Below are 15523 nucleotides of genomic sequence, written 5' to 3' on the forward strand. Positions count from 1 at the left end.
TTTGGACACGCTAGAGGCAGGAAACATATTCCCGATGTTGGGGGAGTCCAGAACCAGGGCCCACAGTTTAAGAATAAGGGGTAGGCCATTTAGAACGGAGATGAGGAAACACTTTTTCACACAGAGAGTTGTGAGTCTGTGGAATATTCTGCCTCAAAGGGTGGTGGAGGCAGGTTCCAGAACAAGGGGTCACAGTTTAAGGATAAGGGGGAAGTCTTTTAGGACCGAGTTGAGAAAAACATTTTTCACACAGAGAGTGGTGAATCTCTGGAATTCTCTGCCACAGAAGGTAGTTGAGGCCAGTTCATTGGCTGTATTTAAGAAGGAGTTAGATGTGGCCCCTGTGACTAAGGGGATCAGGGGGTATGGAGAGAAGGCAGGTACGGGATACTGAGTTGGATGATCAGTCATGATCATGTTGAATGTCTCGAAAGGCCGAATGGCCTATTCCTCCACCTATTTTCTATGTTTCTATGTTTCTCTGGATATTTTCACGAGAGAGCTAGATAGGGTTCTTAAAGATCGCGTAGTCAGGGGAAATGGGGAGAAGGCAGGAACGGGGTGCTGATTGGGGATGATCAGCCATGATCACATTGAATGGCGGTGCTGGCTCTCCTGTACCTATTGTCTTTTGTCTATTGTGTATTGTCTATATCCTGTGCACATTTGAACAGAGCAACCACTGGACAAATTCCCTTGCCTTCTAAATAAGGAATGAAACTCTTTCTCTGGAGACAAGGAACTGCAGATGCTGCTTGACAAACAAAGACACAAAGTGCTGGAGTAACGCAATGGGTCAGGCTCCCTGGGATCACATGGGATTTCTCCAGGTGCTCTGGTTTCTTCCCACGCACCAAAGACGTACAGGTTTGTAGGCTAATTGGCTTTGGTAAAAATGGTAAATGGTCCTCAGGACAGTGCTAGTGCACGGGGTGATTGCTGGTCGGCACGGACTCGGTGGTCTGAAGGGCCATTGTCTGCACTGTATTTCTAATGTATAAAGTCTAATATTTGGAGAACATGGAGAAGTGTCGTATCCTGAAACATCACCTATTCACGTTCTCCAGAGAGGCTGACTTACCCATTGAGTTACTCCACAGCATTTAACAATTTCTCTAGCATTTTTCACAGCTTCACATCATCATAAATGCTTTGCATCCAGAAATGTGTATATGGTGTATAATGAAGAACGCAGCACGGTGGCACAGCGGTAGAGTTGCTGCCTTACAGCACCAGAGACCCAGGTTTGATCCTGACTACGAGTGCTGTCTTTACGGAGTTTGTACGTTCTTTCCATGACTTGCCTGGGTTTTCTCCGAGATCTTCGGTATCCTCCCACACTCCAAGGACGTGCAGGTTTGTAGGTTAATTGGCTTGGTTATAAATGTAAAATTATTCCTAGTGTGCGTAGGATAGTGTTAATGTGTGGGGATCACTGGTTGGTGGACTCGGGCCGAGGAGCCTGTTTCTGCGCTGTATCTCTAAACTAAAACAAAACTAAGCCTATTCACTTAGCAAGCTTCCAGCAAATAGGCCACATACAGACTATAAGAACAGCAGCTCATATACCGCTTGGGTAGCTTACTACCTAACATAGGAATATTGACCTGCAATTTTATATAACTAACCAACAGCAACCATTCCTCTGTCCCATTCCACCTATATCCCTTCCACTGACTCACATTTCTCTCCTTATCGTCTATCTCACAGTCTTTTGGCTTCTACCCAGAGCTGGCCATGGTCCACCCGTCTGCCAATCAAACCTCCCTCATTGGTACCCACCTATCACTTGCCTGGCTTTCCCCCTCCCCCATCTCTCTTCCAGCTTTCTCCCCCCTATCTGTCTGAAGAAGGATCCCAGCCAGGAATGTCCTCCATGTTTTTAGTTTAGTTTAGTTTAGACATACAGCATGGAAACATGCCCATCGGCCCACCATGTCTGCGCCGGCCAGCGATCCCCGTACACTAGCACTGCCTTACACACTAGGTCCAATTTACAATCTTTACCGAAGCCAATTAACCTACAAACCTGATAATTTTTGGAATGGGGGAGGAAACCGGAGCACCTGGAGAAAACCCACACGGCGAGGGGGAGAACGTACAAACTCCATACAGATAACACCCGTAGTCAGGATCGAACCCAGGTCTCTGGTGCTGTAAAGGAGCAACTCTACCACTGCACCACCGTGCAGCCCCAGAGCCATTCTCCAGATATGGTTCCTGGGCTGTTGAGGTACTCCAGCACTTTGTGTCTTTTTTTTGTAAACCAGCATTACCAGTTGCTTCTATTTAGAAAAATATTACCGACTGGATCATGATTTATTTTTTGACTGAGGGATAAAGATTGGCCAAGACCTCTGGGTATTGTCCTGGTCTTGTACGAGACAGCATCAATGAAACATTAAAGCCGAGCTTTTTGCCCAAATTTCACCGGGTCCTGATTCTTGGTGACTTTAACGTTCATGTCTGCTCTCCTACTAAGCCTCTTGTGAGTGAATTTATGAACCTGGTTGAGTCCTTCAATCTGTCTCTACTCACCACTGGACCCACGCACAAGCTTGGCCATACACTCGACCTGGTGCTATCGTCTGGTCTCCCAATTTGTAATATCGACATTATTGATGCTTGTCTGTCAGATCATAGCGCAATCATATTTGATGTATCTCTGCCTTTCTCCCTCAAAATCCCATCTCCCTGTCGCTACTCGCGCTACATAAACTCTTCGACTGCCAGTAAGTTCTCTGAGGCTCTCATAGCTGCTCCCGACATCTGCACTATCGAGGCTTCTCCCCCCCCCCTCCCATCTCAGCACTGACGACCTCATGTTTTTATTCAATACCACTTGCTCGTCCATCCTGGATTCTGTTGCTCCTCTTAAAATGGAAAAGCCTAAGCTTAAAGGCCCAATGACACCACCAGAGCCCTAATAAGAGAATGCAGAAAATCAGTATGAATCTGATAAGCTTCAAATTTCCTTTGAACTTCTGAGAAACAATCTTCTCAAATACCAGGAAGCAGTAAAGTCTGCGAGAACACAATACTTTTACGACCTTATTTCCAAAAACGCCCAGAGTTCCAAGGTCCTATCTAGTACCATTACCTCTGTCATATGTCCTGCCCCCAGTACCAGCTTAGCTGGGACCCCTGCTAAGAGCGAAGAATTTACTTCATTTTTCACCAGCAAAGTTGAGAACATTAGAATGAATATTTCCCCTCCCACCCATGACCTATCTGTCTCGTTGGTCTGTTCTTCTAAATTAGACTGTTTCCAACCCGTTACTCTACCCTCCCTTGTAAAGCTGGCCTCCACTATGAAACCTGCAACCTGCCCCCTCGACATTGTCCCCACTGCCCTTCTGAAGGATGTCATTACAATAGCCGGTCCCAGCATCCTCTCTATCATCAACAGTTCTCTGGCCACTGGCACTGTTCTTACCTGTTTCAAGCACGCGGTGGATCAGCCCCTCCTGACAAAACCCAACCTAGACCGCACCTTGCCTAGCAACTACAGACCTATTTCCAAACTACCTTTCCTCTCAAAAGTCCTTGAAAAGGTAATTCTAAACCAACTAGTGCCTTATCTATACCAAAATACCATCCTGGAAAGTTTCCAATCAGGTTTCAGGGCCCACCACAGCACAGAGTCTGCCTTGTTGAAGGTACACAACGACCTGCTTCTCACCATCGACTCCGGCGACTGTGCAATCCTGCTCCTTCTTGACCTCAGCGCAGCATTTGATACTGTCGACCACACCATCCTAATATTTTTCTAAATAGCACCATCCTAATTGACCGTCTCCGGTACGGGGTTGGTATTGATGGCACTGCCCTGAGCTGGTTCATCTCCTACCTCAAAGGTAGGAGTTTCTCTACAAACATAGGCAACTCTTACTCTTCCCCAGCCAACCTTTGCTGCGGGGTTCCACAAGGCTCCATCCTAGGCCCCATTCTCTTCTCCCTGTATATGCTCCCCTGGCCCTGTAAGGCAGCAACTCTACCGCTGCACCACTGTGCCACCATTGATAAACAATATATATTTTTGATATTTTTTGGGGCATTATTGTGTAAATTCAGCAGCACACTGCCTACAGTGAAAGAGAGATAGTGGAAAATATATAGGTCCTTTAAGGACTTTATAAATGTCGCAATCCAGAATGTTGAAAAATGTGATTACTTGCCAATTCAGCATAGGGTGGGAGTGGGATCCACAGCCAACCGCACAGTAAAACTGCAGTATTACACTGACTAATTCATCTCTATTTTACATGTTAGTTGGAGGACACATTTTGGCCGGGATATTGGGGAGATCTTCCCTTTTAAAGTCATACAGTGTGGAAACAGGCACTTCGGCCCAACTTGCCCATGCCAACCAACTCCACTAGTCCCACCTGCCCGCATTTAGCCCATTTCCCTCAAGACCTATCCTATCCATGTACCTGTCTAAATGTTTCTTAATCTCTTTCTTCAAAAATGGCCTTCATCAGTCAGGGAAGTTGGAAGGTTATGTTGCAGTTGTATAAGTTGTTGGTCAGCCCACATTTAGAGTATTGTGTTCAGTTCTGGGCACCATGTTATAGGAAAGATGTTGTCAAGCTGGAAAGTGTACAGAGAAGATTAACGAGGATGTTACCAGGACTCGAGCTATAGGGAGAGGTTGAGCAGGCTGGCAATCTATTCCTTAAAACCCATGAGGATTAGAGGTGATCTGATAGAGGTGTACAAAATCATGAGCGAAATAGATCAGGTAGACGCACAGTCTCTTGCCCAGAGTAGGGGAATTGAGAACCAGCCAACATAGGTTTAAGGTGAACGTGTAGAAGTTTACCGAGCTGAACGAATAACATAATTAAAAAAAATACAAGTTTCAAAGTAAAAAGGTCTTTACTTGAAATGGCACCCGGGCAGAGAATACAGATGGTCGCATGCACCTAGGTCCACACATAAAGTCTGGCGCTATTCTCTCTCAGCAATTCAAGGAAATACACCCATATTTATGTAGCAAAAACAGGTTGCAGAACAATGGAGCACAGTTGGAATGATCCATGAAATACAGTTCTCAACATATTAGTAAACCATGCGAATGTAAGGGAGATTGGGGAGTCTGGGGGGAGTTACAAGGCTTCTATTGTTCTGTAGCCATCATACTGCAGGACACCAGCTTTGAGAACTTCCCTTATCTTAGCTCCCGCAGACAGAACAAGGTCGCTTCATGCGTGCCTTAGCGAAAAGATTATTGCAGATCTCAGCATTTTAAATTAGCATCCATACAAAATGGAGGCTTCAGTTAAATGGCTAAAATTGTTAGCATCTATATAAAATGGTGGTTACAGCTTGAATAGCTAGAATTAGTTATATAAAATGGCGCCTATCGCGTTCTCTTACAAAGGGGTAAAAATCTAGTAGGAATCTGAGGGGTAACTTTTTCACACAAAGGATGGTGGGTGTATGGAACGAGCTGCCAGAGGAGGTAGTTGAGGCATGGACAATCGCAACATTTTAGAAGCAATTAGGTACATGGATTGTACAGGTTTAGCGGGATATGGGACTAGTGTAGATGGGACATGTTGGTTGGTGTCGGCAAATTGGGCCGAAGGGCCTGCTCTACGAATCTATGACTAAAGAGTGATTGTCCTCTTGTTATGGTTTATGGGGCCTCATTCTAAAGTCTCATATAAAAGGTACTTGCTACTAAGCTGTACCACAGACCAACCAGCGTTCCCTCAGTATTACACTATGACTGTCAGCTGAGTTATCCCTCATGCCTTGATGTGTAGCATGACCTCACCACCTTCTGAGCCAAGCAAGCTCCAATATACAGCAAGATCATTGTCCCTCTTTTTATGGGTTTGATGATGAAAGTTGACGTGCGTGTTTGGATTTGAAGAGTTCCGTGTCACTGAAGACTCGTTGGAGATCTCCACCTGAATGTGGAGGCTTTTGTGTTTGCTGTCCTCCGTGGTCAGAGTTATTTCATTTTGAGTGAGTTATCCCTTCTTCAACATTTCAGGTCAATTTCCTGAGCTACGTGCAAATGACTGCCGCGGCGCTGCCTTCGTTAATCGAAACCAAAGGATCCATCATTGTCGTCTCCTCTCTTTGCGGTAGGGTATTATCTGGAATTATCTTCTCATTGCTATCTGGCACGGTGCCAGGGTGGCATGGTGGCGCAGCATAGAGACATAGAAGAAACATAGAACAATAGGTGCAGGAGTAGGCCAATCGGCCCTTCGAGCCAGCACCGCCATTCAATATGTTCATGGCTGATCATCCTCAGTAAGTATTTAAGTTCCTGCTTTTCCCCCATAATCCCTTAATTACTTTAGCTGTAAGAGCTAAGTCTAACTCTCTCTTGAAAACATCCAGTGAATTGGCCTCCACTGGCTTCTGTGGCAGAAAATTCCACATACTGTATTCACAACTCTCTGGGTGAAAAGAAAATTCTTCATCTCAGTCCTAAATAGCCTACGCCTTATTCTTAAACTGTAACCTCTTGTTCTGGACTCTCCCAACTTCAGGAATTTTTTTCCTGTATTTAGCTTGTCCAATCCTTTAAGAATTTTATGTTTCTATAGGATCCCCTCTCCTTCTAAGTTTCAGTGAATACAAGCCCAGTCAACCCATTCTTTCATCGATAGAGTTGCCTCCAGTGATCAGGGTTCGATCCCAACTACGAGGGCTGTCTGTACGGAGTTTGTACGTTCTCCCCATGATCGTCACTAACCAATGACCTGAATGAGTTGTACTGCAGGTTCGATAGAAAGAAACCCATCCCTTCCTCCCCCATCCACTCCTCCCCAATCACCACTTCACACCCACTTACAGCCTGACTCCGATCTGCAAAGACTGGGCCCTCGTCCACTACCCACCCCCTCCTTGCTGCCCAACATCAATCTGGCCACTTCTCCATCACTAACAATAGAAATTGAGGAGATGGAGAAGCTATTTAGGAGACAGAAAAGCCGTAAATCTCCAGGACCGGACAATGTTTCCCCCTCTACCCTCAAGCTCTGTGCCGAACAACTGGCAACGGTCTACACAGATGTTTTCAGTCGGTCCCTGCAAACCTGCACAGTCCCTGCCTGCCTCAGAGTCTCCACTATTGTTCCTGTACTCAAAAAGCCAAGGATTACTGGTCTTAATGACTGTCGCACTGACCTCTATAGTCAAGAAGACCCTTGAAAGACATGTTGGCCCACCTGAAAAATATCACAAACCCCTGCTGGAGCCTCTGTAGTTTGCATACTGGGCCAATAGATAGAGTGGATGTGGAAAGGATGTTTCCACTGGTGGGAACGTCTAGGACCAGAGGTCACAGCCTCAAAATTAAACGGCGGTCTTTTAGAAAGGAGTTGAGGAGGAACTTCTTTAGTCAGATGGTAGTTAATCTGTGGAACTCATTGCTACAGAGGGCTGTTGAGGTCAAATCAGCGAATATTTTTAAGGCAGAGATAGACAAATTCTTGATTAGAACGGGTGTCAAGGATCATGGGGAGAAGGCAGGAAAATGGGATTAGGAGGCAGAGATCAGCTATGATTGAATGGCAGTGCTCGATGGGCCGAATGGCCTAATTGTACTACTATAACATGAACGTGGCTATTTCAAACAAAGCCTTGGACAAGGGTATGGGATGTTACACAAAAAAGCTGGAGAAACTCAGCGGGTGCAGCAGCATCTATGGAGCGAAGGAAATAGGCAACGTTTCGGGCCGAAACCCTTCTTCAGAGTATGGGATGGTTTGGTTCAGCTCTTCATTCTTGTCTGACTTTCAACAACATTTGGGGCAAATGGTCTCCATTCTAACATTCCCCCCAGTGTGAGTTTCCACTTGTTCAGTCACGTACAGAGCCCCTGCCTCTGGATAATTAGTTCTGATCTGGGGAATGCTAGTTACATAGCAGGGAAATGGAATTGCAGACGCTGGTTCACACAAAAAGAGACAAAGTGCTGGAGTAACGCAGTGGGTCAGGCAGCATCTCTGGAGAACATGGATAAGGTGATGTTTCGGGTCTGAAGGGTCCTGATCCAAAACGTCACCCTATCCATGTTCTCCAGAGATGCTTCCTGACCCATTGAGTTACTCCAACATTCTTGTGTGCTTTTGCTGGTAACGTGCATGTACCACTGTTGTTTATTATTGGGACAATGTGCATGTGAACAAATAGCAAGTTCAACTTTGATGGCGTTTCACCACCCTCATGCCATTTCATAGTAATGAAATAACCCAACATCTAGGATGCCAACATCTGAATGGTTATAGTCAGAGACAGAGGGCAACCAGAACCATGGGATGAAACTGAAGTGTGTAATTGAGACAGAGAGTCATAGAGTCATACAACATGGAAAAAGGCCCTTCAGACCACCGTGCCCACATTGACCAACATGTCCCATCTACACTAGTCCTACTTACCCACATTTGGCCCATATCCCTATAAACCTATCCTATCCATGCACCTGTCCAAATGTCTCTTAAATTTTATGATAGTACCTGCCTCAACTTCCTCATCCGGCAGCTCATTCCATATACCCACCACCCTTTGTGTGATAAAGCTGCCCTTCAGGTTCCTATTAACTATTTCCCAATCACCTTAAATCTATATCCTCTGGTTCTTCATGCAACTACTATGAGCAAATGCCTGTGTTCATTTACCCGATCTATTCCTCGCATGATTTTATACACCTCGATACGATCACCCCTCATGCTCCTCTGCTCCAAGGAATAGAGTCCCAGCCTACTCAACCTTTGCTTATTTTGGGCAGCACGTGGCACAGCAGTAGAGTTGCTGCCTTACAGCGCCAGAGACCTGGGTTCGATCCTGACTACAGGTGCTGTCTGTATGGAGTGCTCCGATTTCCTCCCACACTCCAAAGACGTCCAGATTTGTAGCTTTAATAGGCTTCGGTAAAGATTGTAAATTGTACCCAGTGTGTAGGATAGTGCTGGTGTACTGGGTGATTGCAGGTCGGCGCGGACCTGGGGCTGTTTCCCCGCTATATCTCTAAAACAAAAAAAAACATAGCTCAAGCCCTCGAGTCCTGGCAATATCCTCGTAAATCTTCTCCCTGTATCCAACATGCAGTTCGCTTTCTCAACAGGCAAGGTTGCCATCCCATACGCCGCTTCTTACTCCGCATCAAAGTCTGCTTTGGAGGGATTCTTCAATTCCCTGCGGCACGAGCTGGTAATACAGAAGAGGGAAGTGTCAGTCACGCTGTGCATCCTTGGACTGATCGACACTCAGACAGCATTGGAGAAAATGAGGTGGGTTTGTTACTGACTGTAGAATAGTTTCTTTATTGTCATTGTAACATGAACCATGTACAACGAAATTTAAAATCTCAGCCAGTCAGTGCAGCATTCAAACATTTCTAAAAGCTAACGATACATACAAGGTAAAATATTAAAAGATAAACAACTAAATAAATATCACGAACAAAGCACGCATACACACCCAACCCTCCATCCTTCTGTCGATTTCACAGTGTACCACAGTCCCTTAGTCTGTATCGCCCCTGCGTTCCTTGGCGGCTACATTTAGTGCTTTTATAGCAGTGGGGTAAAAACTGTTTTTTAGTCTATTTGTCCTTGTCCTTGTAGATCTGTACCGTCTGCCTGACGGCAACAGTTCAAACAGGGAGTGTCCGGGGTGGGAAATGTCCTTTATGATATTCTGGGATTTTTTGGTGCAGCGGGAACTGTGTAAGTCCTCCAAGGTAAGGAGAGGGCAGCCGACAATCCTCTGGGCGTTGTCAATGGCCCTCTGGAGCGCTTTCCCCTGTGCCGCTGTGCAGCTGGTGTACCACACGCATACACAGTATGTTAGTATGCTCTCAATGGAGCACCGATAAAAGGACAGCAGCAGTCTCTGAGTGATGTTATTCTTCCTGAGCACCCTCAGGAAGTGCAGTCTCTGCTGGACCTTTTTCAGCAGCGCAGTGGTGTTCACGCTCCACGTCAGGTCCTCCTCAATATGGATTCCCAGGAAGCGGAAATCCGCCACCCTCTCTACACAGTCCCCTCTGATAGTCAATGGTACCATGTCCGTTTTATTCTTCCTGAAATCTATTATTACTTCCTTTGTCTTTAAGGTGTTGAGGACTGGCTAATCGATCGATTGATGGCTTGATAGATGGAGCAATTGATTGGTTGGTTGGTGGTTGGTTGGATGGTGGATACTTCTTGTCACGTGTATTTAGTGCAGTGAGATTCTTTATTTTTCCACAATACACAGGTTTGCAAAGAGTCGCCACATAAAGGCGCCATCAAAGTGGCAAAAGTGTTCAATGGAGTCCAGATGTTCCCTCTTCCTTCTTGCGGCCCCTCTGATTCCCTCGTTGTTCTCGGGTCACCCCCCCCCCCCACCACGCTGGGTCCCTCTTTGTTCTTGCTGGCCCATCTGGGGAATGAAGGAAGGCAGAGAGAAAATCACTGGACCACAGGGCTGGTTGGTAGCATTGAGGGTGGCACAGTGGCGCAGCTGGTAGAGCTGCTGCCTCACAGCATCAGAGACCCGGGTTCAATCCCGACTTTCGTTGGTGAATTGACCCCCAGAATGGTTGCCAATCTAATTGGATGTAAACGTAGATGGGTTGGTTGGTGAGTTCGCAGACGACACTAAGATTGCTGGAGTTGCAGAATGTGAGAAACTCTGCCAAACAATACATTGGGATTTCGATCACAGAAATGGGCAGATGGAGTTTCACCCGAGTCAGTGTGGGATGTTGCACTTGGGGATATGCTTCTGGTTGAGGCTTTGATCATACGAGGCAGGAAGTCTCTCTCATGTAGGAAGGAACTGCAGATGCTGGTTTATACTGAAGATAGACACAAAGTGCTGGAGTAACTCAGTGGGTCAGGCAGCATCTCTGGAGAAAAATGATGGGTGACGTTTCTGGTCAGAACCCTCAGGATATCTCTCTTGTTGGTTAAGCTACATTTGTAGCATTGCGTGCAATTCTGGTCGCCTCATTACAGTAAGGGTGTGGAGGCTTAGGAGAGGGAGCAGTGGAGGTTTACCATAACCTGCCTGGATTAGAGGGTATTAGCTATAAGGGAAGGTTGGACAGACCTTGATTGTTTTCTCTAAAAAGCCAGTGATTAAGGGGAGAGGGGTGAAGTTTATGGCTGTGAGCCGTTGCCAGTAGAAGCAGAAACTTTGGGTGGCACAGTGGCGCAGATGTTAGAGCTGCTGCCTCATGGCCCCGGAGACGACGGTTCGATCCTGACGTCGGATACTGTCTGCATGGAGTTTTCACATTCACCCTGCATCCATGTGGGTTTCCTCTGGGTGCTTCTGTAGGTTAATTAAACCTCTGTAAATTCCCCATAGTATGTGGGGGTGTCTGAGAAAGTGGGTCGTGGGGGAGGTGAGGAGGGAGAGTGGGGGAGGAGGAGGGATAGAGGGAGAGGAGGGGGGTAGGGAGGGGAGGGGGGTTATGGAGGGATGGAAGGAGTGACTGAGGGTAGGGGAGAGGAGTGGGAGGGAGAGGTGGGGGAGGTAGTGGAGGAGAGGAGGGGAGAGAGTGCTGGCGGATGGGGGGTTGGAGGAGGATAGGTGTAGCACGAGGGATGGCGATGTAATGGAGGAGGGGAGGGGAAGAGAGAGCAGGGGAGGGAGGGGGTGAGGGGCGGAAGTGGAGGAGGGTTGGTGGAGGGTGGGGAGAAGGAGGATAATGGAGGAAGGGAATAGGGGACTGAAGAGGGAGAATGAGATGCATTCACATTGATCTTATATTTTACAAGTTATTGCCATTTTAAACCTGTCAGCTGCCTGCGCAGTTGGGGGCCTTGGGTGAGTGGTGGAATATTGCGTTGGGGGAATGGGACCCAATGGGTCCGCACTTGGTCTAATATAATATATAATATAACTTCTATTCTATTCTATTAATAATACAATATATTTAGAATATAACAGAACAGTGCAGCCCACGAACAGGCCTTTCAGCCTATTATATTATATATTATATTATATGATGTTATTAATAATGCAGTATAGCATTATATTAGACTGAAAGCCTGTATGTTTTATTGTAAAATGGGTCACGTTCCAGTGGTCTGCCATATTAAGAGTTTATATTATTTATATAAACCACTAGACCAAGTGGGACCCGTCACATGGGAGGCCTGGTCCCCCAACGCAACCCATTCCCCAAGGCAATATTCGACCACTCACCCATAGCCCCTAACTGCGCAGGCACGGCTGATCGGTTCCCATTGTGACGCCGTTGATACCCCCCCACTCTTGCCTCTTGCCTCTTGCCCCCACCCCCCATGCACTCACTCCATCGCTCCTCAACCCCACACCTGCCATCCACTCTTAGCGGCTCTCCGGTGACGCAGCCATTCCCGCCCATTGGGATCTCATTGTGATGTAAAACACGCAGGTATTACTGCGCAGGTGCAGCTGACGGGCACAGCAAGTGGAAGTGGGATTTATTAAAGCTTAAAATGTGAATCTCTTAACATACAACAACAGTTTAAATGTTGAAGATAAGATTTATTCAGTCCATTCTTTCTTGCTGCGACCCTTGTTGCATTCTGCAGCCGGGGGAGGGGGGGGGGCTTCAGGCGGGGGCTGTTGGGAGCCGGTGGGGAGGGGGGGAGCGCTAGTGTGGCCTGCCGCTACCTACACCTGCCGCTACCTACACCTGCCGCTGCCCACCTGCACCTGCCGCTGCCTACCCCTGCCGCTGCCTACACCTGCCGCTGCTACAAAACACCTGCCGCTACCTACACCTGCCGCTACCTACACCTGCCGCTACCTACACCTGCCGCTACCTACACCTGCCGATACCTCCAGCTGCCACTACCTACACCTGCCGCTGCCTACACCTACTGCCGCTACCTACACCTGCCCCTACCTTTACCTGCCGCTAGCTACACCTGCCGCTACCTACACCTGCCGCTGCCTACACCTGCCGCTAGCTACACCTGCCGCTACCTACACCTGCCTCTACCTACACCTGCCGCTACCTACACCTGCCGCTGCCTACACCTGCCGCTACCTACACCTGCCGCTGCCTACCTACCGCTACCTACACCTGCCGCTACTACCGCTACCTACACCTGCCGCTACCCTACACCTACACCTGCCGCTGCCTACACCTGCCGCTACCTACACCTGCCGCTACCTACACCTGCCGCTACCTACACCTGCCGCTGCCTACATACTACACCTGCCGCTACCTACACCTGCCGCTACCTACACCTGCCTGCTTGCTACACCTGCACCTGCTACCTACACCTGCCGCTACCTACACCTGCCGCTACCTACACCTGCCTGCCTACACCTGCCGCTGCCTACACCTGCCGCTGCCTACACCTGCCCTGCCGCTACTACACCTGCCGCTACCTACACCTGCCGCTGCCTACACCTGCCGCTGCCTATCGCTGTTGTGGCTACACCTGCCGCTACCTACCTGCCTACACCTGCCTGCTACACCTGCCGCTGCCTACACCTACACCTGCCGCTACCTACACCTGCCTGCCTACACTGCCGCTGCCTACACCTGCCGCTGCCTACACCTGCCGCTCCCCACCTGCATCAGGCGCGGACTGGTGGGGGGGAGCGTCCTGCAGCGGGGGAGGGGGCCGGCTTCCTGAGGGGGCTGTTGGGGGCAGGGGGGGATGCGTCCTATAGCTGAGGGGAGGGAGGTGTATGGGCAGGGGAGGGGGAGTGGGCGGTTGTTGGGGGAGGGGGGATGTGGGCAGTGGGGAGGGAGGTTGTGGGGGGGCTGCCTAGGGGGGGGTGGAGTGTGGGTTGTGGGGGGGGGGGATGTGTGAGCTTTGGGGGGTTGTGTGAGGCGGGGGGGTATGTGGGGGGGATGTTGACGGGGGTGGTGGTGTCAGGTGGGTATGGTGTGGGGGCGGGGGGGTATGTGGGGGGCGGGTGGGTGTTAGTGGGGGATGGGGGGTGTGTGGGCATGGGGGGAAGGGTGGGTTGTGGGGTGTGTGGGGGGGGGGGTGTGTGGGGGTGGGGGGTGTGGGGCGGGGGGGAGAGAGCTCAGAGAAAAGACGGGGGTAGAGAGCCAATGGGGGAGTGTGTGGTATTACGGGGAGGGGGGCAGGAGCCTGCGAGGGGGACCAGAGGGGAAGGGGCTGGAACGGACTCACAGCGGGCGCTGGTTGCTGGTCGTTCTCCGCCGCCGGGATCAGATTTTCCGCTTTCCGTTTGGCAACATTTCCCGCACCGGACCGGGCCGTTTCCAGTCCCTCTGAAAATTGTGTCTGGTTGGAAACCTCTGCCGGCCAACCTCAACTCCAGTAAAGACGCGATGGTGCAGGAAGGGGCGGGCTGTCCCGCGGAATGTCAGGAGAAAAGACTAATCCACGCGGCACTGAACGGCAGGAGAGATCGATCTGCGCACGCGCTGTATTTAAGATTTTTAAACCTCACTAACTCTTAAATTAGACCACCGATCGGAACGAAACTTGGTGCAATCGCAGCACATGAGAACGGTGAGTAAGCTGGCGAAAAATCATAGCACTATCGCATACTGTTTTTGTCACAAATAGAATGCCCGCGCAAACTGGAAGATAACAAAATCAAAGGTTTAGTTATGTAAAATATATAGATAATAATGATATAGAGATAGTAAGTACAGATGTGTTAAATTTATGAATGAGGCACGGTAACACGCACACTGACCATTTCCTTCTCTGTTTCCGTTCAGAGCCAGGGGGCTGGCGATAGTGAGCCCCCACCCTGCTGCCGAGGCAGCGCTGGACATTATCCGAGGAGGAGCGATCAGGGCAAAGGAGATCTACAGCCCTTGGTGGGTGGTGGGGATGGCGCGTACACGTGACTGGTTCACCGACTTGCAGGACATGCTCATGCACAGATATTTTCAGCCAAAGGATGGGCAATAAGCATCAGTGTGGTGTGGTCCTGGGCAGCTGTCAATCCTGCCACACGGAAATAAATGGAAAACAACACGGAACTGGGACAACTACTTTATTTAGTTTAGATTAGGGATACAGCGTGGAAATGGGCCCTTCGGCCCAACGAGTCTGTGCCGACCAGCGACCCCTGCGCATCAACGCTATCCCTACACACACTAGGGACAATTTTACATTCATACCAAGCCAATTAACCTACATACCTGCACATCTCTGGAGTGTGTGAGGAAACTGATGATCTTGGAGAAAACACGCAGGTCACGGGGAGAACGTACAAACTCCGTATGGACAGCGGCTGTAGTCAGGATTGAACCCGGTTCTCTGGCGCTCTAATGCTATGCCACTGTGCCGCCCATTCTGTATTCTGTACTTCAAATGTAAACAAATACTCCACAGATAATTTTATTTTGATTTGTATTTTTCCCAACAGGTTTATCCTCTTTTCTAATAGTTTGACCTTAATTTCTGGTAGTTGGAATCTATAACGATACGATATTTCAGGGACTTTTGCGTAGGAACATGGATGTGCATGGAATGGAGGGTCAATGATTATGTGCAGAGTTGGTCCTGGCATCGTGTTCAGCACGGACATTGTGGGCTGAAAGGCCTGTTCCTGTGCTGTACTG

At 48.7% G+C, this 15523-nt stretch overlaps 1 protein-coding gene across 1 annotated transcript in view; it reads left to right on the forward strand.

The window, feature by feature from the left end:
* Window positions 1-15297, forward strand: part of hsd11b1la (hydroxysteroid (11-beta) dehydrogenase 1-like a) — a 51368-nt gene extending 36071 nt beyond the window's left edge. The window contains exons 5-7 of the mRNA XM_055658981.1: window positions 6008-6101; window positions 9095-9260; window positions 14672-15297. Of these exons, the coding sequence (XP_055514956.1) occupies window positions 6008-6101; window positions 9095-9260; window positions 14672-14867 (456 nt within the window). The 3' untranslated portion in view covers window positions 14868-15297. The remainder of the gene's footprint in view (window positions 1-6007; window positions 6102-9094; window positions 9261-14671) is intronic.
* Window positions 15298-15523: the final 226 nt, after the last annotated feature.

Source organism: Leucoraja erinacea, chromosome 29 (genome assembly GCF_028641065.1).
Source record: "Leucoraja erinacea ecotype New England chromosome 29, Leri_hhj_1, whole genome shotgun sequence".
In the NCBI taxonomy this organism is placed as follows: domain Eukaryota; kingdom Metazoa; phylum Chordata; class Chondrichthyes; order Rajiformes; family Rajidae; genus Leucoraja; species Leucoraja erinaceus.